Source organism: Nannobrachium achirus (genome assembly GCF_963921795.1).
Source record: "Nannobrachium achirus genome assembly, chromosome: 19".
NCBI classification, from domain to species: Eukaryota; Metazoa; Chordata; class Actinopteri; order Myctophiformes; family Myctophidae; genus Nannobrachium; species Nannobrachium achirus.
In genome coordinates this window covers 48,092,465-48,115,844 of record NC_137826.1, presented here as the reverse complement: position 1 = coordinate 48,115,844, position 23,380 = coordinate 48,092,465, and the positions used below count along the sequence as shown (strand labels likewise).

Genomic DNA, 23,380 nt, shown 5'->3' with positions numbered 1-23,380 from the left:
TGCGTTGTTTTAAGTGCTATTTTCGTCGTTTTTTTTCCTTCCTTATTTACGTCTGAAAAACCCTAAACCAGGCTGTGTGTGGGGCTGTAAGAACGGGCCGTGCTGTGAAAGGCTCTTTAGAAGACGCCGGGGTTCTCCACCAGCAGCGCTGCACCTCTAGGCTTGGCCTTCAACTTGTGCAGTCAGGGCACTAGAAAAATAGGGACTCTCTTTTATCTCCGCTGCTATCCGTGGCTGTTTAAGGAGGGGCGGGCGGGAGGGAGGGGGGGGTTGCACGTTAGAACTCCCATTCGTGAGGCTCGTCTTTGCTGGCCGCCTTCTCTAGGCGGTGGATGATGTTGTTGAGGTTAGCCGCCTTCTTCTTGCGCAGGCTGCTGTCGCGGGGGTTGCGGCCTGCCGCGGCCGCCGTGGACGACGTGGAGGTGTGGCCTCCTCCTCCGCCGCCGCCACCGGGGGCGTTGAACAGGCCGGCCAGGGCGCTGCTGCTGGCGCCCCCCGGGGAGCCTTCCTCCATCTGGTCGGAGGGACCGTCGCCCTCCGACGGCATCAACGCCCCGGGGCGGCTCTCCACAGCACCCGACTCGGACTCTGTGCCGTCGCAGCTGTCGCCCTCGCTGGCCTTGGCCACGCGGCTGGACGGGGAGCCGCCGCCCTCGCCGGCCGCCGCCTGGATCTCTTCGATGAACAGGTTGCGGCGGATCCGGGACCTGGGGAGGGGGGAGGGGAGGGAGTGAGACAGCATGACTGCACAGTTCACGTTTTGTCCAGTTAAATGAACAATACTTTTTCAATGTGAAAATCAATAAATATATGTTTTTTTCCTGACGTGCATTAAAATGGTGATTCTCAAAGTGGTGTCGATCCCAGCTAAATTAATGAATACACTGTGGCATCAAAATCGGTTTCACCACTTTTTAAACATATTTCGTTTGGGCGTTTTCAGGTTGCCCTACGGGCCTAGAGCATAACATCTTCATCAAATATTATAGGCTGTTTATGAAGAACAATGCTACTCTACCTATCACTTTAAAATGGAACTTTTACTGTGGACATGACCTTTGGGCAAGTAGAACATGGCCTCTAAGGCCTCTAAGTACCTCTAAGGTTTCCTCTTAATCACGTACGTTAGTTTCTCGCATGCTAAACTGGAAGATAAATTCCTCAACCAAAATCCAATCTTGGGGGCCTTGACAATTAAGGAGGACATCTCAGAAATTGACTGGGGTTTAATATGTTCCAAGGCACAAACACAAACTATCAATTCTGGATTAAAACTAATTCAATATAATTGGATAATGAGAACTTACATAACCCCAGAGAAATTAAATAAATTCAATCCTAACATTCCCGATGCATGCTGTGTTTACCTATAGTTGTGAGACGCTCTATGGAGTGCTTACCTGTAGTTGTGGAACCAGTTGATGACGGTGCTGGTCTTGAGGTTGAGCTGCGAGGCCAGCTCCTCGATGGTCTTGGGCGAGGGGTAGGGTTTCTGCTGGTAGGCCCTCTTCAGGGCCTCCTTCTCCTCGGGGGCCAGCACCACCCGGGGCTTCTTCAGGTGCTGCGAGGCGGCGGCGTGCTGGTGCTGGTGGTGGGCCTGGTGGTGCTGGTGGTGGTGGGCCTGGTGGTGCTGGTGGGCCTGGTGGTGGTGCTGGTGCTGCTGCTGCTGCCCAGCTCCGTGCTGGGGGCTCCCACCACCCTGGCTGAAGTCCACCGCCGCCATGCTGGGCTCCCCACCCACCTGGCCCTCGCTCAGTGAGCTGTGACGTCGCTTCATGTAGGCTGAAGTGTGAGAGAGAGAGACAGAGAGAGACCTTTGAGTACAGCAACTTCCAATGGGCCTGGTGTACAAGATACACTACACCACTAAGATACCCATGTACCTGGCAAAATACTTTATAAACGTTAAGGACGTCCACAATTACAACACCAGAGGCAGCACCACAGATCACGTTCAACCCAAAGTAAACTCAAACAAAGGGTCAAACTCGTTCTTCTGCTATACAAACAAAATGTGGAACGCCCTACCGAAGGCCTTAAAGGAGTGTGGTTCCCTAGCATCCTTTAAAACCGCCCTGAAAAACCACTTACAGGCGGCAGCCATTCGCAACTGGCAATAACAAACCTAGCCCAGCCTCTCCCGACCCTTCTTTGTATTTACCTACTGTATATATTTTTTGCACTGTTTATTTTATTTTTATTTACTTTTTTTTTTTCTATATATATCTATATATATATCTACTGCATAGTACTGTTTTCTATCCGTCTGTCATTCAATCTTTTCTAGGATCTCCTTTTAGTTGACCTTGAACCAGTGAACGGTACCGTCATGAAACTGTACCTTTTTCTATGCAAACTTCTAATAAAGTCTTCAATCAATCAATCAAAGACAGGGACTTTTTTTTAAAATAGAAATAAAAAAATAAACAATTTCGGGGAAGCCCCTGCAGTATCACCGCGGACCCCCTGTTGAAGACCCCTGTCATAGACAATCAACCTTTAGGCTTTTTGAAAGGGGATGAAACCCCTATGCTAGTCTTGTAGTTTATTTATCAGTTCAGGTTGTAAAAATCGAACCGGGTAAAAACAGGTCAGGCTGCATGAGACTGAACTTACACTGTGATGCCAGCAACACAGCTGCAGCAATTTCAAAAATCTATTTTCCTAGCCCGCAAATTAGGTAAAATTATAAGATTAAAGTCATGGAATTTTAGCTTGAGGCCTGCTGGAGTGGCTTGCAGGCCAGGGTGATGCATCATGGAGCTAATGTTGAGCTTCTTTAGTGGGCTTCATTTATCACACAAAACAAAGACAAATCTGTGCAATAAATAAAGCATGTCTTATGAATAATAAAGTCAAAGTAAAGCAGTAACTGGAGCAACTGTTAAACATAATTCATCCTCAGTCACTTGTTTTCAGGTGTACTGTACTATGGTGTCATCATCTTACAACAGATATTACTGAACCACAAGGGGGCAGTCTTGCCACGGACAACATCCTCAATGTCTGACTGCTGGTTGCCACAAAGGCACAGAAATGACCCCTCCATTCAGTTGTGCTTGTCACAAACACATTTAAAACATTACTTAACATCCATTCAGCTGTGCTTGTCACAAACACTTGTAAAACATTAGGGCCTACTTAAAAATAAAAGGAAAAAAGTGAAATATGATCAGGTCTGGTGTAATACTTACTTTCGGCTCTGCAAAAATGAATCAATTCATGATTAAGGGGAGACATGGCAGGTGAAAACATGTACAATTTTCTCAAAATGTGTTTTTCCTCCTACTTAGGTACAAAAATCTCCACTTCAGTTGCACCCACATACACCAAACCTTCCAGTTTTATTCTTATCTAGACCCTGAAGATATTTACAAAAGGGTTTGTTGATATATCATTCATAACCTGAAAATCACATTTTATTCCTAAAAACATAGCGAAAATTGTTTTTTTATGCCTGTTGACACTATTTTATGATTTATGGAGTGAGGAAAAGAGATATCTAAAATCCCCTCTGTAATTTGTTTTGTCTCTAATATATCAGAAAATTTGTAATACAAAAATCCCTAGTCTTGATGTAAGTAATCAACTGGAAAAGTTTCATTGAGGTAGCTAGTAATTAATTATTTTTACCCTATTCACCTGTAGTGTCTCGCCTTAAATACAGTAAATGAAAGGCAGAAATTTGTAAACAGACTTTGAACAGCTTTTCAAAGTCTGCCAACGTCTACAAGCATTATCAACCACTGATTCCTCTACTGTAAAATAACATGTTATCGTCCAAAATCTGAAATGCTTACTGAAATGCTTACTCTCCAGCCGCTAATAGTTAACACCTCATATCAGATTACTGTATCAGAAAAAAAGGCAACTGCTTATACTCACAAACAATCTAGCCCTGAAACCCATTATTATCCGTTTTTTAAGCTATTTTGTTTATGTTTAATTCAACTGTTAAGGCTTTCATCAATGTGCCCTCTTAATTACGATGATTAACCGTTATACACTGGTAGGAATTTCCATGGCGACAGCCATTTTCTAAAGCCAGCGCTTCCCCATCATAACCCTGACCACGGAGCAGTGGCACGGCAGAGAGCATTCATCATTAGAGCCTTTAGCTGTGCTGCTAATGAGCAACCTCCCTCCCTGTAGCCGCCAGCCGCTACGCTGCACGGGAGAATAATGCCATGGACAGCGCTGAGCGCCGAGCGCCAGACGTTGACACCCAAATCACTGTCTGAGCGCTGCCTTAAGACCATGACACAAAGGGACCAGCAATGTGACTTTTACCCTGCGAGAAGTGTTTAATAGGCCTAATCACTCCCAGAATGTTCACTTAGCTAGCGGAAGGCTGGGACAGAGCTGGAAGAGGCTATATAGCAGCCGAGGGGGCAAATATGCACTGGACTCTGAATAAGCGAGCCCTAGAGAGAGAGAGAGAGAGAAAGAGAGAGAGAGAGAGAGAGAGAGCGAGAGAGAGAGAGGCTATGGGGCCTGTCATGTCTGATGAGGTGCTTGATATCTGGCGCCCAGATCAATGTTGACAGCGCCTGGGAACCCCCCCCCCCCCCCCCCCCCCAATCCTGCAGAGATCATTTGAGTGCAACGTAACACAACAGGCATGCATGCCGAGGAATATTGCGCCGCCGCGTCACGTTCAGAATCACACCAATTGAAAAACGAACATGTGCACATGTACCGTTTGCAAAATGTAACAGTGCGTGTTTACAACTGCTGACTGTTGATTGCGACACACAGTTAACTATGAAAACTGGCACAACTTGTCCGCGTATCTCTGTAGGTCACGACCCGACACTGCGGTTCCCCTGACATATCACTGTGACGTCACAGGTCTATGGGTTTGTCGCCCTGAAGATCAAAGTGACAATTTGGAGCTCAATGAGTTGATGCACTAAAAAGAATAGAATGGTGCCCACACACCCTAGGTGGGTTGGCAAAAGGGCCTTTCTAGAACTACACTCTGTCGAGGTGTCAACTTGCGCCTCGTGCATAAGTAGGCCATGTATGGCTACTTGTGCGCCAGCAGAGCACGCCATGAGCTGCGCTCACCACTGGCATCACCTGTTCACCACTGGCATCACCCGATCACCACTGGCATCACCAGGAAAGCTGGTCCCTCACTGGCTGTTAATGATGACGTTGCCAGAAATGCTGGTCCCTGATTGGCCCGGGCTATGGGCTTAAACACACACAGCTACCTAGCTCCATACTGACTACGTACCGTACATACGCAGTCAAACGCAGTAGAGTGCTCTGATGGCTACTAGAAAGATACAATTCTGGAAAATTGCAAGTGTGGTTGCACTGACGTGAGGAATCCACTGGGAACTGAATTCCGTCATACCATGAATAGCCTACTATACTATATAAATTATGAGGTCACGTGAAGCCTAAAAGGGACAACAGTGTGTGAAGCATTCTGACCAAAAGCTTCACTTTTCTGTAGTGCAAAGGTGGACAAACAGCAGCTTCACTTGGGTGGCAAAAAAAGCCTCGGACCGAGAACAATAGTGTGTTGCCTATATCAACCACACTAATTAGGTTGCGATGAATGAACAAACAAACAAACAAGAAAATTAAATGAAACCATTAAAAGATACCAAGAATATGTAAAGGGAGCGTCACCTTTCTTCTCCATGCGCTTCATGTCCATCAGCTTCTCCACGTTGTGGGGGTCCCGGAGCCACAGCTGCATGCGGACGAAGGGCTCGCGGCCCTTCAGGCTCAGCTTGTGCCAGGGCTTGGGCCTGGCCAGCAGGTCCGACACCGAGCCCTGGGTCAGGCCCAGGATGCTCTCCCCAAACAGACGTTGACCTGGCAAGAGAGCACACACGGAGTTTAATGAACCTGGGAAGAAAAAGGGGAAAAAAATAATTACAGATCCATCAAAAAATAAAAATAAAATAAAAATTGGATATTGTGTAAAAAAAAAAGCATTGCAGATGCCATAATAGCACCCCAAATCATAATTGACTTCGGAAACTTCCCACTCTGACTTCACAAGGTTGACATTTCTCTATTATAAATCCTTGTTTTGAGTGGTCTTGTGTAATATTGTAATATTTTGGTATTCATGAGCTGTATGCCATATAAATTCAACATGTTAACAAAAAAAAAGGTTTGGAATAATTCACTGAAAGTGCAATGTAAGGTATCTAGAATATATGAAAGTTTCAAGAAAATGTACTTTTACACAATATATATATATATTTTTTTAGATTAGATGGATCTGTAATTTACATTTGAAGTTAAATTAACGGGAAATATGTTACTGTGCAGATCAGTGGTCGTTTGATGTGATTTTATAGCCTTTATAGAATGTCGTTGGATGAAGATTTTGTCCACTATTCCATGCTGTATTGATGTGGAGAAATGACAGTCAGAACGTCGATCAAAATAACAAATCTTTTACCTTCTCGAATTGTGTAGACTTCTTGTAAATAAAGTAATGCAGATGTTTAACAATAATTTAACTCTTGTGAGCGTAAAATTAAACCAAATGATTCGGTATTATTTCACGCGACCGCATCCGTGTGATCTTTTTCATCAATTTGAAACTACGAAATATACTGAAGGTTATATTATGATGTATTGATGTCTTGTGGGAATTGACTGTGTTTCTGTTCAGTGTTTTACATGTTCCACGCTGACACTATAGGAGTAAATCTCTCTGTATGGACAATAACCTTTCTATTCTACTCCATTTCATGCAGAAGCTTGAAAAGCAGAGATACCGTTTCAACCGTTTCTGAACCGAGGCGGTATTTCACCTCCAATTGCCAGCAACTGTTAGAGCTTCCAACAACAGTAGCGATTTCGCCATGTGGGCCAAGCCCAAAACTTTGTAAAGAGCTGGCCGCCTTCAACGAAGCAAAACGGAGAAGAGTTCATATCGTCTTTGAATGGCTCGAGCACAGCCGAGGTTTTCAGGAGAGCCAGAACCGATCTGAAAAACATGATCCGAAAAAGCGAGTGCAAGCTGGGTTTCCAGTATCACCGCCACAAAGCGGAGTCTTTTGAAAGGCTTCAAAGTGCCCTGTTTCCACTTCGCTACGTCCCAGAGGACCCCTTGCAAACTTGTTTTTTGGCAGTGTAGCGTTGGAGGGGGGGGGGGGGGGGGGGGTTCTTTTGTTGCTGTGTGCAGGTACAGTACAGTACAGTACAGTACATAGATGGGTGTTGAGGTTGCGGAGTACTGTAGGTGGGATCTCACTATCAGGGGTGTCGCACCAAATTCTGAGCCCTGGGTGCAAGGATTCACTGCGGGCCCCCCATGAATGTTCTTCATAGGGGGAGGGGGTTTAACCCATTTAGACAGGGAACGCATTATTACACATTATTTTGTGCTTTAGCTATTGAAAAATAGCAGATAATTATACAAGCTCACAGTGAGGCACCGAGTGCCCCGCTGCGAGCTTGTGGATCTGCTATTTTTGAAAAATCGTGAACATTTGTCCAAGTCTTTGAATAATTTTTTGAAAAAACTATGTTTCTGTGTCAGTGGTGCTCAAACCTTTTCATGTGAAGGACCCCCAAAATGATATGTATTTCATCTCATATTTCATCTCAAAATATTTAGTTCCACATTTTCACGACTTTTCCAAAATAGCAGATCTACAAGCTCACAGCATAATTAAGGCCCCTCCACCTTGGGCCCTAGTAAGTCAGTCCCACTTTTCCCCCCCTTGTGATGCCTAAGGGCTCGTTTACACGGAATAAAGTTTAAGGACTCACTTCTCTTAAAGGGGACAGGTGACGGACAGAGGAAGACGACCGAGTACTGCCACATAGAAAGCAGGTGTCGATTACACCAGTGACGCGGCCCTGTGTGCGTTGCTCGCGTGTTTGCACAATTGGGTCAGATACGGAAGAGAGGAAATATGCCCATGCATCCAGTGTCAAACCATGCCCTGTTTATCAAATCAAAGGCACATATAAGTGACTCCCCGAGTGAGCCTCCATCAATTTAAAGTGAAAACACCCAGGTCTCAATAAATTCATTGTTCTCTGCCGACCATAAATCAACCTAAGCCTTATACCCACAGTATTATTGTCAAGTGGACCATTACAGGAACACGCTAGTAGAAAGATAGCTTGGAATTAGATTTGGGAGCGCGCGACTATAAGGTAAAGGAAGAGAAGTGTTTGCCAGAAGGCGCGCCCTTTTGTGTCCTAAATATTACAGCTACAGTAACGTGTTTTATGTGGAGTCATTTGTCACGGCGCACACGCACACAGACACACACACACACACACAGACACACACACACACCGCACACCACTCCAGTGAGCAATCCGATTTTAGCCCCGGCGCCGTGCGTCATCAAGTGGGATGTGGAGCGAGCCCATAAATCAGCCAAGGAGAGAAGCGCTAACACAGCTAACATGCTAATGTGACCCCATTTGGGGAAGGGCTTTCAGGTTACGCCCGGCTATACGTTTGAGGGAAGGGAAGGAGGGGAGAGATCGAGCGGCCCCCGGAAAAAAAGGGGGCCCCCCGATGCACGCTGGAACTCGGTTATAGCTCGCTGCCGCTGGGCCGACGGGACAGGGGAGGCGATTTAGCTTCATCTGATTGTGAGCGGTTCCAATGACGGCAGCTTAAACGACACCATCCATCATGGTGTGGCTTTAGAGGACAGGTTACAAAGACAGGGGAGGGAAGGGGAGGACGGAGGGGTAGCGGGGGGGTAGCGGGGGTCGCCCTCCCCGGTCTAGGGACCGTGTGGAAGTGGAATAGTGCTGCCGGTGGAGAACACTGAAACGCTTCATGGGCATCGAGGCTGTCAGGGCCACCGTCGAGGGGAGGCCATAACTTTTACAAAGAGAGTTCTGCACTCCTAGAATGTAACTCTGAGAGAGTATGTACCTGACTAACTACTTCAAAAACGTCAAGGATATCCACAACTGCAATACCAGAGGCAGCTCCACTAATCACGTTCAGACCTTTTTTGGCTCTAAAAAAGGCTCAAATTGGTTCTCATGCTATACCACTAACAGGTGGAACGCACTCCCGCAAGCCCTAAAGGAGAGTAAATCCCTAACTTCCTTCAAAATCGGTCTGAAAAGTCGCCTACAAGCGGCTGCTACTCGTAGTATGCTTAGTAAATAGACTAAGCATACTCACCTCCCCTTTTCCACTGTAACTATCTGCTTCTTCTGTGTATTTTTATTTTTCCTTTATTCTTATTTTATCTGCTTTTATAATTGATGTTATCCAATGCAAAGTATTATGTTCTATCTGTCTGTCTTTCAATGTTATATGAGATACATGAAGTGGTTCCTGTGTAAATAAGCCGAAATCTTGCTAGGATCTGCTTTTAGTTGACTTTGTACCAGTGATTTGTACTGTCATGAAACTGTACTTTTTTTCTATTGCAAACTTCTAATAGATCCTTCAATCAATCAAAACAAATGCAACCAAATGGACCCTTATGGGTCCATTTGGTTGCATTTGTACACTCTCAGAGTTACAGTAAGTGTGTATTTAACGTGTATTGGATACGCTGATTACAGACCGAGTATCCTATTGGTTTAAATGATGAATTGCTTTTGCCTGGTCTTTATTACAGGTGGTTATTATTGATGTATACTGTATGTATCAGTAGTTTCTATCTAGGTTCTGCTCATAATTCATGCATTTTATTTTTGTAATTTTGTAAATCAACTGGTTTTCGTATCTGGTTCTCGCAGTAGCAGAATGTGACACCTTTCCTCTTGGGGGACTGCCCATAAGTCCGAAGGGTTCATTAGTCCGAATTTAGTTAGGTTAGGGTTAGGGTTAGGGTTAGGGTTACAGTTAGGGTTAGGCATAGTATTCTTAACGAATTCGGACTAATGAACCTTCGGACCAATGCCATGGCACCTCCTCTTGAAATAGAGCTGACGCGGGATTTGGTGAATATCTGACTTCCGCATCGTGATTTGGAAGCTCCAGAAACGGTCGCCCCACTATCTGCACTTCTCCAACCCGCCTATGAGCACTCATGTCGGGCATGGCTAGCTGCCACGATGACCCTCCTGGAGGTCACCTCCACAAAGAAACGTCTACTGTAACTACAGTACAGGCCGCTCTGATCAATCACATCGGAATCAAACTTCTGTCACTGCATTGCCTATTTCTCCAATCACATGTTTTTAGAATCGTATATAGCAGGGGTCTTCAACGTTTTCATGCCAAGGACCCCTTAGTTGAGAGAGAGATGAAGCAACCTCTTCATAGATTCCATATAGTTTCATTGTTTGACAGCACAATCATCAGTGTATTTTGGATTCATGTCAATTTGTGTTTTCAGATATTTAACCACTTGAACTGTCAATACTTAATAAACTTGACCTTTCACTCAGTACTTAGCCTGCTCTTTTTCCCCTCTACACCAAACCTCTTTGCTGAAAATAGCCGATCTACAAGCTCTCAACGCCTCGCAGCGCGAGGCGTTGAGAGCTTGTAGATCTGCTATTTTTGGCTATAAAAAAGGAAAAATAAAACGTTTCTATCACACAAAGATTTGGAGGACCCCCTGTAGTAACTCTGAGGACCCCCTAGGGGTCCCGGACCCCTGTTGAAGACCCATGGTATATAGTGTACGGTTAAGCTATCAAAATTGGATCATTGTGTAAACGCAGCAGCCAATGTGGCGGACTGCATACAGCAACCTCTGCTGTGACAGTCGCTCTGTGTGGAAAGTGAATTACGGCCGACTGGAACGTCATGCTGGTTGGAATTTGTTGATGATAAGTCTGTGTCATATCTTGTTTTATAGAAATAAATCACCATGTTTAGTGTAACTGAAAGTGATCTAACACAGTGGTTCTCAACCTGTGGGTCGGGACCCCCAGATGATTAACTTAATGTGCAACATTCTTTTCTCACTCAACAGAACAAACCAACATGAAGTTTAGGTGTATAGACTGGCTTGTATCTGCATATTTATAAAGTGGGGTGTTATGATGGGTGCGGGGTGAATTTTAGGTGTATGTATATATGTATGTATGTATGTATATGTCTGTGGTTAGTTTTTTGTACCTTTTGTAACTTTTGTACGCTGTACCTCCATTGCCCAAGACAAATTTCTCCTTGGAGACAATAAAGGCTAATTCAATTCGATTCAATAAAGTGCATGACAATTTAAGGACTTTTTAATACCTTTAAAATGACATATCAAACATTGGCCAAATTGTCAAATATTTAGAGGTTGAAATTGTGAAAATAGCCGAAAAATGTTCACAATAGAACAGTGTTATACAAAATGTAATGCCTAATAATAACTCTTAGTGCTCGTCAGGATGGTGGGGGGGTCCCCAGTTAAAATATGATTATTTTGGGGGTCGTGGCCTGAAAAGGTTGAGAACCACTGATCTAACACACTTGGCTTTTGATAGTTTTTGTAAACATGATTAAAGTACATAACATTCGAGCGCTTCCGAGCTTCAGGTTTCGGTTCCCGCTGATCATAGAAGCACCGAGTCACGTTTTATTTTTTACTTTTGTCTCCATTGAACACCTGGTTTTCTCTCTCTCTCTCTCTCTATCTCTCTATCTCTCTCTCTCTCTCTCTCTCTCTCTCTCTCTCTCTCTCTCTCTCTCTCTCTCTCTCTCTGGGTCAAAAGCACACTTTGCATTTCAGCGTTTCGTCGTTTGATCTTCCCTTTCCTCAGTCTTTGTCTCTGTGCTTTTATGATGTTGTTTTGATGACTCGTATCAGCCGGTTGCTAATGAGCGACAGCTCCCTGTGCTGCTGTTTAACAGGAGGTCACACCCACACGTGTTTCACCGGCGCTGCCACGGACGGAGCGCCCCCCGGGGGAATCTCTGCGACACGCCCGCTTCCTGCCGCCGCTGTGTGTTATTAAAAAGTGTTACGTACTGATGCCAGCGCTGATGACTTCATTTGCTATTTTTATGTCTCTTGTAGGGGTGTAACGATATAGTAACTGTATCGAAATATTGTTTTTAACTTAAAACGCAGTTATACAATATGTAGAGGGGGTCCCTTGCTTCATCTCTCTCTCAGTTAAGGGGTCCTTGGCCCAAAAACATTGAAGACCTCTGCTTTAATCTTTTAAAAGTAGAATGTTTAATGGTTTGGAACATACGCATGGCTTCCACCCCAACATCGACGACACATGATGGTAGTGGGCTGTAAACCGTTTTTTTTTTTTTTTTGTCAAGCTTGGCTATGATGATGGCCCAATTTCAGGCTACATGACGAGTTGGAAGTGCAGTGACTCAGTACTCTATCTGACTCCATATCTTTTTTACATTCAATTATTCAGTGTGTAATATTCACTAGGGAGCTCTTGACAGCTTAACATTATTGTTTTGTTGCTATCATTATTTTCTCAGTAATATGGCCTCTCTATGTGGCATAAAGGTTTCCAGCTAAATACAACTGTTGCCATAATAACCCATCAGTCACTCACAGTCTCTTCATGTAGCCTACATGCAGGGTACAGCTAGCATGCAGCTGCTGCTGTTAGTTTAATGTCATTATGCCTGTTAGTGTGACAGTTTTCTGTTCCTAAAGGACCATACCAGTGTTCATCAGCGTGTCATTCTCCATTGTCAACAGGAGCCACCAATAGTGACGTAAACCTCACATTATTTCCCCCCAAATCGTTTCATTATTTGGAAATTGGGTTTAAATTGTTGCCTTAAATCAATGTTGCAGTATGTTTGTGGACATTTTGTCAACGTTAGCAGTAAGTGCACTCTATCAATAAAAGCACTCTTCAAGCTCAAATTCAAGTTAAAAATGCAGCACTTTTCCTGGTGTATTGATGTGTCAATGCGCAAATGTGACTGGCTTGTATTAAGAGTTATATGACATTTTCCATACGGTTTCAACATGAATGGCAGTGAAAATGGCTGAGACCTACTCAAGTATACACTCTACACTTATGTACAGTAAAGCAGTGGTTCTCAACCTTTTCAGGCCGCAACCCCCAAAATAATCATATTTTAACTGGGGACCCCCACCCTGACAAGCACTATGTGTTGAGGCATTGCATTTTGAATAACACAGTTCTATTGTGAAAATAGCCGATATACATGCTCACAACGCCTCGCAACGCGAGGCGTTGTGAGCATGTATATCGGCTATTTTCACAATTTCTGTCTCTAATATTTGAAAATTTGGCCAATGTTTTCTTTGTCATTTTAGAGGTATTAAAAAGTCCTTACATTGCCCCTTTAGAAATGTGCAGATACCCTCTATACACTCAAACGTTGGTCTGTTTACTGTTGAATGAGAAAACAATGTTGCACATTAAGTTCATCATCTGGGGACCCCCCAGAATAATTTGGGGACACCCCTGGGGGTCCCGACCCACAGGTTGAGAACCACTGCACTAAATGTTTTAAAGACACGACCAGAAGTCCTGATAGACTGGTATGGTCCTTCAAAGGGTTTACAGTTTGTCGACATTGCAGATGTATAATAAGTTATGCGCCACAGCTAAACATGCCAGCACACATAGATGTTCAAAACTGCCTCGGTCAACAATCTAGAAACACGAAAATTCAAACAAGTTTTGGGAATATTGTGCATCTTAGATATGCTATTAATGTGTTATTCTACATGTAGCCCTGCCTCAGTATGTGTTTTTTCTTTCCATTTTTTCCTCCTTTTTTCCTGGAAATAAATGGGACTGATGTTGACCTACTTGTGATAACATTATATCTAGGCGAGGCCAGACAACCATACTGTATTACTGGCAATATTATGCATACCTTGTAGAACTTGACTTTGGGGATTTTCAGTATTTGTAAGGGTCCATAGATGATTCTTGCTACTTGCTACAGCCCCACCCACGGTGTATTTTTTGTTGTTGAGAAAGACAGAAGAACAACAATCAAAGCGGTCAGAAAAAGGGAATATAACATACTGTATATTTAGAAGTAATATATTTACAGTATTATATTTTAAAGCAGGCCCCTGATGATTATGAAGAGAAATGGCATGGCTGATAAAAAAACGGATAAGCAATGTGACGTAATGTGGGACCGTACCCATGTTCCCCAGGTTCTATGTTCCCCAGGTTCTATGTTTCCCATTTACCACCACAAAAAAGGTTCTATGTTCCCCACTTAGCCAAAAAAGGTCCTATGTTCCCCAGGTTCTATGTTCCCCACTTACTCCCACAAAAAAAAAAGGTTCAACTTAAAAAAGCTTCTATGTTCCCCACTCATCCAAAAATGCATGGGGGATTCATTTCTAATTATTAATAACAACTCAAAACACACAATAATGGGGAGAAATTATGAATACTAGTGGGACAGGGGGCACTAGCGGCATCTGGACACCATACTTTTGTAATGACTGGGCATCTGGACGAGTGGGCACCTAGACATCTGGGCAATAGGGACATGTGGGCATTTGGACGAGTGGGCATTTAGGGGTGGAGACATCTGGATACCTGGGCAACTGGGCACCTAAATTAGGATTGCCCACATGTTCTTAGTTTTGTTTTGTTTTTTGTGGGGAACATACAGTAGATCCTTTTTTCGGTTGAGCGGGGAACATAACCTTTTGTGGGGAGTGTGGGTGGGGATTCTGGGGAACATAGAACCTTTTTGTGAGGAGGGTGGGTGGGGAACATAGAACCTTTTTGGGGGAGAAGTGGGGAACATAGAACCTGGGGAACAAAGGGTGGACCCCCGTAAGGGACTGTAGTTTGACCGCAGAACTGGAATTGGATACAACGCGTGTGTCTGTTCAAAATATCATTCTTAGGAGGGTCAAGGTGGCGCGGGGCTAGTTTCTGGATTTAGCTACTTGAAATCGATTGAATGCAAGTGTGCTAAAAACAACTACATTTGGAAGTATTGATACCACTACAAGTTCAGTTGTTTTGTTCTTCACAAATTACTTTTTCTCTTCAATGTGTCCAAGCAAACAAAAAGGTCCGACATTGTGTTTTTCCACCGTGGTTACAGTTGTTGACGAGCTACTGAGGTGCAGTGGGGTCAAGCTTTATGTTAGACAGATCACAGAGTTTAAGGAGTTAGCCGTGTTAGATAAAAGTTAGCCATCTGTTTGATGCTACCAGCTAGTGCTAATAAGCTAATCACAGAACTGGAACATGGTTCATGATTCAATTTACAGCCGCACCGCTCAACTTTGCTAAGTCACCTCATACCCATGCCCAGGCTTTATTTGCCCTGGCCGAGGGGAGCGGTAAAAGGGAACAGGGGGAGGGTGATAACTGATATCAGCCTTTGGGCTGATAACTGTTAACAGCGCTGAGGGGGGGCGTACTATGGCCGTAGCCGCAGAAGGAACTCAGCGTGTCAAACATGGCCACCATGCTGCACTGTTATCTTCTCATTGTGTAAATAAGGCTACGGGTACGAGATAAACAAATTATCGCCACATTCGCCGTAGCCCTCGGCACCCGACCTCTGGCAATGATAAATGACCGGCTGTAGGCCTACACCACATGTACTGCAAAGCAATTCCATCTCTCCAAGTTGTACAGTTTTGTTGTTGTGCCAATTCCCAATCCCCCCCTCATGTATAGTCACTGTTAACCTCTATCGTGCACAAACACGTCTCCTCAGATACACATTAAAGGAGAATTCCGCTCTAAATGGCTTTCTTACCTTTCTTTTTTAGCTTGTTATTTTCAAAACAGGCAATATTGTCCATTTTATTCGACCCGCGACCACAGCCCAAAACGGGAGCAGCGGTTTGTTTTTTCCCGTTGTGGGCTGTGGTAGCGGGTCGGCCAAAATGGACAATATTGCCTATTTTGATAAAATAACACCTGAACCAGTTTTTGGGAGATAAATGAACACATCGGATGCCCTTGATTAAACAACGATTTAATCGCCGAGTGCCACAGTATTTTATAGATTTTTCTTTATTTCGGAGGCTTGGGGTAAAAGTAATCTGAGTAAATTCAATCAGAGTATTTCCGGAATTTCCGTGCGATAGTATTTTCTTTCATGACAATCGACCATCAGTGCTTTGGTAACGGCCGGCAGAGAAGGGCTCGTTTTAAACATGAACGTGATCTGGAGTTAAGATTACGAGATGAATCCACTTTTGTGAATCTCATAACGCTGGCTTGTATTGGACACCCGGGCTTCCTGATCACGTTATCTCCCGTAGCATTCTGGCCAATTGTGTTCACAGGAGCGCCCGTCGCCCGGCCAAGAAGATTCAAACGCCATTTCTATCCATTTCCAGTTCTGTGGGCCTGACCTTATCCTCTCCCTCAGAGAGACTCTAGTCTACAGTATGTGATGTGCATGTTAACCAGGGGTGTCACGGTTCTCCATTTTAAGCTCACAATTCGATGAATTTATTAATTTATTTAAACTTTAAACACTTAAACGTAGTGGACCGGACTCCCCCAAGGCTCAATACTAGGCCCCCTCCTGTTTTCGCTCAATACTAAATATCTTTGCTGAACATAGACGACAGACGAACACGCTCAGAACCCGTCACCACGTGATGCGTTGTGAGCTTGTAGATCAGCTATTTTCATCGAATGTTTGCCCGAGAGTATAGGGGGGAGAGTCAGTCGGGGGAAAACAAGAAATAATTCCCATTTTGATGGTTTTGCAGGTTAGGAGGCGCAAGCTGCTGTAAAGCAAGCGCCATTCAAGCTCTTGATAGCAATTTAATATTTGATTTGAGATTTTTGCGATCGATGATTGATTTTCTTTTCTTCAGATTCTTGTGACACCCCTAATGTTAGCTACAGTATCTGCCACTGGTACACAAAAACACTTACTGTACTCTAATCCAGTGGTTCTCATCCTGTGGGTCGGGACCCCCAGGGGTGTCCCCAAATTATTTACGGGGGTCCCTAGATGATTAGCTTAATGTGTAACATTGTTTTCTCACTCAACAGTAAACAAATCAGCATAAAGTAGTAAGAGGGTAAGGGTAGGGTATCTGCACATTCCTAAAGTGACAATTTGAGGACTTTTTAATACCTCTAAAATGACGAATTAAACATTGTCCAAATTGTCAAATTTTAGAGGCGGATATTGTGAAAATAGCCGATCTACCGTTGTTTCCTGTTGAGATTGGCACATTTCCTGGGAAAAGCTGTCCAGATCACACATGTCACACAGGTCTTCTTATTTGTTCACTCTCAAAAAGCGCCTGCAATGTAGTGCATTTGAAACTACACTGCAGTGCACATCATGGGTGATCACTGCTTGCCTCCTGTGAATTGTTTTATTTTATTTATTTGTTTCTTTTCTGTATATTTCGCTAAGTGAGGTCAGCAGACAACGTGAAGTGAGTGAGATGAAAAAAAGAAAAAACCTGGGCTAAATGTGCCAATCTCAACAGGAAACATCTGTACATGCTCACAACGCCTCGCAACGCGATGTATGATTAATGTGGGGGTCACAGCCTGAAAAGGTTGAGAACCACTGCTCTAATCAAACGCAACGCCTCAATGTGAGCGGCTAAACCCCATCTCTCTACTCACCCAGGTTGTTGTCAGTCAGAACCTCCTTGACCTTCTTGGTGATGGCGTAGGTGTCCAGCTCCGGGGAGATGGCCACCATCTCCTGGATGCTGAGGCCGGAGTGCCCGCTGATGGCGGGCGGCGCCATGCCGGGCGGCAGCTCGCCCCCCAGCAGCTCCTCGCCCCTCCCCCCCACCCCCATCACGGTGGTCTCCCCGCCGCTGGTCTCTCCGTCCCCGCTGGCGCCGCTCAGCTGCTCCGCCCCCAGGCCCCTGACGGAGGAGGACTCCTCGGCAGAGCTGACGGGGGACTCGGGAGCCGGGCTGCAGCTGGCCGAGGTCTTAGGGGTGTTCTCTGTGTGGGGGGAGAGAGAGAAAGGGAACATGAGTTAGAACAGTGATAAGCTATATGCACAGCATATAGCTTATAGCTTACCATCTTCTATAGCTTACCATCTTCTCTCCATTTTGGAGAGAAGATGGATCTCTTCTCACTTCCTTCACAGGAGTTACCAATAATACTAACGTTCCAATAAGTTGCATCGACAATTTGCACATTTTCTGAAAAATCTATAAGCCATTTTGCAATAGGAGGGGTTGCACCAGAGACTATGGAGGATTGGGAACCCCTGGGTTAGACCCCGTGCCCCAGCTGCCCCTCCAGCCCTCCCACGGTTTATAAAACCCACAGAGACTTTGTCTAAAATAGTGACAATAGAAGGTTCACCAGCGCATCGCCATGTGTTGTGAACTTGTATTGGGCATTATATTACATAAAAACATACAGGATACTGTTTCTGACAGCAAAGTTGTGCACAGAAAGGCTCAGTGTACATAGTATAGTCTCGCATGGCCAGACTGTTGACTCCCACAATTTGCAAATGCTCTCGTCATACAGTCTGGGAAATGGAGGTCTTATGATGAGTATGGGATAAAGCGGATGTTGACGCACTCGCTCCCTTGGTGCAGCAGCGATAACAAGTCCTACTGGAAGCATTATGTCTTCTTTCAATATGTGTTGGGCCGTTATTTCGTCTTTCTCTGGTGTTGTTGGTGTTACTTCCATGATGTTTTCAAATGTTTTCTTAAAATATACAGATATAACAAGAATATTCTGCTCGAATGACTCTGTCTGTGCTAGTGTGCTTCTGTTATGTTTCCAATGGGACTACAGTTCATTATAATGACTCTTTCTGTGCTAGTGTGCTTCTGTTATGTTTCCAATGGGACTACAGTTCATTAGAATGACTCTGTCTGTGCTAGTGTGCTTCTGTTATGTTTCCAATGGGACTACAGTTCATTATAATGACTCTGTCTGTGCTAGTGTGCTTCTGTTATGTTTCCAATGGGACTACAGTTCATTAGAATGACTGTCTGTGCTAGTGTGCTTCTGTTATGTTTCCAATGGGACTACAGCTCATTATAATGACTCTGTCTGTGCTAGTGTGCTTCTGTTATGTTTCCAATGGGACTACAGTTCATTATAATGACTGTCTGTGCTAGTGTGCTTCTGTTATGTTTCCAATGGGACAACAGTTCATTAGAATGACTGTCTGTGCTAGTGTGTTTCTGTTATGTTTCCAATGAGACTACAGTTCCGTGCAGCAGTGACTTCTGTTACTCGCCGTTCGGGAGCTGTAGTTCCAGACTCTATATAGCATTCAGAGATTATGGAATAGTTGTCTGGCTACGCGAGACTACACACAGTATGACTGGCATGCTGCATGCATGCTGCCTCAGGCCGTCTCTCTGAGATGTTGACAGAACCCCCCCCCACCCCCCCACCCCCCCCCCCCCCACACACACACACACACACACACACACACACACACACACACACACACACACACACACACACACACACACACACACACACACACACACACACACACACACACACGATCAGAGAGAGAACCCCGCTGTTGCCCCATGGCTGTGAGATGATGAGGGCTGCATGGCCAATCAATTAGCCCTTCTGTGACAGCCTGACAGACTGTCAGGAGAATGACTGGAGTGAAGCGTGTGTGTGTGTGTGTGTGTGTGTGTGTGTGTGTGTGTGTGTGTGTGTGTGTGTGTGTGTGTGTGTGTGGGGCGAGAGGTGGACAGGGGGCCACTCTTGTCTTCCTGTTATCGGCCGTTACGGTAATCAATCAATCAATCAATCAATCAATCAATCGGTTGCGTATGGTTATTAGCATGGTCGCTTTTCTCTGATGTTCTCAAAGATTGGTTTTAAAGGAGTAGTACACCCCCAAAATAACTTTTTTTTTAATTGATTACTCACGTCATGGAGACTCAAGTTCAATAATATTTTTCTGTATTTGTCGCATTCCTAAGACAAAAATTTGATTCTAGTATATTTACCCCCATTGATTCCGGATCCGCAATCAATGGGGGTAAATGTATTGAACTCAAGTCTCCATGACGTGAGTAATCAGTATAAAAAAAGTAATTTGAGGGATGGACTACTCCTTTAAGACATTACAGTCTTGTGTTGTTTCACATTTTATTTGCCGTGTTTTTTTGTAATGATATCATCCTCTGCTCGACCAATTAAACGCTAGTTGACTGGCGTTCCCCAAGGCTCTATTACTAGGCCCACTCCTCTACTGTATTATGACTTTGTCGGAAATAGCAGATTGCAGCGTGAGCTTGTAGATCTGCTATTTCCGGCGAATGGGGACGGTAGGGTTAAGGTTAAGCGACAGGCAGAGATTTAAGGTGATATGGACGTGGGGAAAGAGACGGCAGGGAGCGACTGCTTTCATGTTAACACACATGCAGTGGAGGAGAGCAGATGTGTGTCTGTGTAAATCAGGGGTTCTCAACCTGTGGGTCAGGACCCCCAGAGGGGTCCACAAATTATTTTGAGGGGTCCCCAGATGATTAACTTAATGTGCAACATTGTTTTCTCTCTCAACAGTAAACAAACTGACATAACGTTTAAGTTTAGGGGGTATCTATAGGCCCTATATGCACATTTCTAAAGTGACAATTTAAGGACTTTTTAATACCTCTAAAATTGTCAAATATTAGAGGCAGAAATTGTGAAAATAGCCGATCTACATGCTCACAGTAGATCGGCTATTTTCACAATAGAACCGTGTTATACAAAACGTAATGCCTCAACTCTCAGTGCTCGTCAGGGTGGGGGGTCCCCAGTTAAAATGTGATTATTTTTGGGGTCGCGGCCTGAAAAGGTTGAGAACCACTGCATTAAGAGACACTGGTCTAGTTTCCCATACTGCGAGAGTAGCTAAGTTTTAACGACATTGAACAGAATTAGTGAAACAAGAGGCGAGTTTCACCTTGCATAGGTACGGTACAGTACAAAGTGATCTTCTGTGTTGAGTGTGTGTGTTGGACGCATGTAACAAACGTGTGTGTGTGTGTGTGTGTGTGTGTGTGTGTGTGTGTGTGTGTGTGTGTGTGTGTGTGTGTGTGTGTGTGTGTGTGTGTGTTTAAATGCTGAGAAGGCGGTGCCATTAACAAATGATTTACTGAAAATAGGCCGACATTGAAGCAAGCAACTTGAACTGTAACCTAAACCTATCTCTGTCCTTTTCATATCCCAACCATACTGTAACCTCAGCCTCTCTGTGTACTTATATATCCCAACCAGCCCCAGTGTCCTTGCTGTTGGGCAGAAACTCCTCCCTTTCCCCATAAATGAATGTCGTACTTCATCATACTACAGAGTCACACAAAACTTGCAAAAATAGCTGATCTACAAGTGTTGGCAACGCGGCAAAATGTGTTAATTTTGGCAGCAAATGTTTGATTTAGTTTTAGTTCCAGTCTTTTCAATAAAATGCGATTTAGTTTTAGTCATAATTTAGTAATCTGAAATGTTTTAGTTTTAGTCTAGTTTTAGTCGACTAAATATCATAATATTTTAGTCGACTAAATGTACAGTTGATTTTGTCGACAAAACATTTTTGGCGGGCCTTGATGGTGTCGTAATGGCTGATTTTACACACTTGGTTGCACTCTGAAAATAGCCGATCTACAAGCTCACAACGCGCCGCGATGCGACGCGTTGTGAGCTTGTAGATCGGCTATTTTCAGAGTGCAACACCCGAGTGCAACCAAACATATACTTGTCTTTTAGTTCTACTGGATCTCTTCTCCACTAGTCCCTACCGTGACATTTTAGTCTAGTTTTTATTTGTTGACAAAATTGTCAATATATTTAGTCATAGTTTTAGTCATCATAGCTTAGTTTTTATTTAGTTTCTATTTAGTTTTCGTCAGTGAAAAAAGGTAGTCTAGTAGACAAACATTTTTCGTCATAGTTTTAGTCGACGAAATCAACACTGTACACAGACAAATGTGTCCGTGGCAAGACTTGGTTTTGCCCAGCGGCAAATTCCATCCATCCATCCATCTTAAACTGCTTATCCGGAATAGGTCGCGGGGGTAACAGTTCCAACTGAGACCTCCAGATTTCCTTATCCTGAGCAACTTCCTCCACTCCCTCAGGGAGTATACCGAGGCGTTCCCAAGCCAGTTTGGAGATATAATCCCTCCATCTGGTCTTTGGTCTGCCACAGGGTCTCCTCCCAGTGGGACGTGCATCGAGGACCTTCCTAGGAAGGCGCTCGGGAGGCATCCGTACTAGATGCCCGAACCACCTAAGCTGACTCCTTTCCAAGTGAAGGAGCAGCGGTTCTACTCCAAGTCTCTCTCGGGTGACTGAACTTCTCACCCTATCTCTAAGGGAGATACCAGCCACCCCTCTGTGGAAACCCATTTCGGCCGCTTGCACCCGCAACCTTATACTTTCGGTCATGACCCAGCGGCAAATACTAGATTGAATTATTTTACACGCCATCATAATTTTCACTTTGGGCTAATAGTAGCCCACTAGTACTAGTGGTTCTCAAATGGTTAATTTGCAAGGACCCCCATAACACTGGGGGTGTGCAAAATGTGGTTCCATTTGTTCACTCTCAGTGTTACAGACCTGTAATTTATCATTCAAAGCTATCTCTATGTGTGTTTGTTGTAACATTATTGTCTTCTCATTTTGTATGTCCGTGGCATACATTTTTGAACATGTTGAAAGTGAATTGTACAATGGTTAAGTGTGTTTGTGTTTTTCTTTTTTCTTTTTATAAATATTGAACCAATGAAACATATTTAATGAGAGCTTGTGACTAAATATTAACTACTGTGGATCCACTGGAACAACTCTTTATTTTATTTTTGTACGGTTTCGGCCAACAACCTACTGTTGGACAGAATTACAATAGTGACTCCCATGTTGGGTCTTTCCTGTGTGTGTGTGTGTGTGTGTGTGTGTGTGTGTGTGTGTGTGTGTGTGTGTGTGTGTGTGTGTGTGTGTGTGTGTGTGTGTGTGTGTGTGTGTGTGTGTCCTAGATGGCGGGGGGGCACCTCATCAATCTTTCCAAGCCGAGGCCAGGAGCAAGGCCGACACATTGGCATACACATTCACGTGCACTCGCACACCCATTTACACATGTAACCAAGGTCCTTCCATGTATACCAATCACTGCGCGGTGTGTGTGTGTGTGTGTGTGTGTGTGTGTGTGTGTGTGTGTGTGTGTGTGTGTGTGTGTGTGTGTGTGAGAGCGAGTAAGATTGAGTGAGGAGCATATAAGCCCCTTTTCGACTGCAGCTTTAGCACCACACTACACAACACTACAACACACGACACCGCACCACTTCAAATTATCTACAGTTTCCATTACACAAAAGTAAAAACCACATTTTTGGTTTCCGCCCGACAGAGACGAATGTATACAATGTACCACGTCCAACGGTGTCACAGAGAAAGAGTGAAAAAAGCTGATCTACGTGCTCATAGCACGTTGCATCACAACATGTGTGTATGTGCGTGCGTGCGTGTGTCTGTCTGTCTGTCTGTGTGTGTGTGTGTGTGTGTGTGTGTGTGTGCGTGCGTG

The 23,380-nt window shown here is 44.3% G+C and overlaps 1 protein-coding gene across 1 annotated transcript in view; it reads right to left on the bottom strand.

Annotated features, from left to right (window-relative positions):
- Positions 1-277: 277 nt before the first annotated feature.
- The window catches only part of cux1a (cut-like homeobox 1a), a gene marked incomplete at its 3' end in the record, with an annotated part of 345,673 nt that continues 322,570 nt past the window's right edge, over positions 278-23,380 (bottom strand). The window contains exons 26-29 of the mRNA XM_080749517.1: positions 17,476-17,808; positions 5,647-5,835; positions 1,401-1,782; positions 278-707 (exon numbers count right to left, since the gene is read on the bottom strand). Coding sequence (XP_080605643.1) covers positions 278-707; positions 1,401-1,782; positions 5,647-5,835; positions 17,476-17,808 — 1,334 coding nt within the window. The remainder of the gene's footprint in view (positions 708-1,400; positions 1,783-5,646; positions 5,836-17,475; positions 17,809-23,380) is intronic.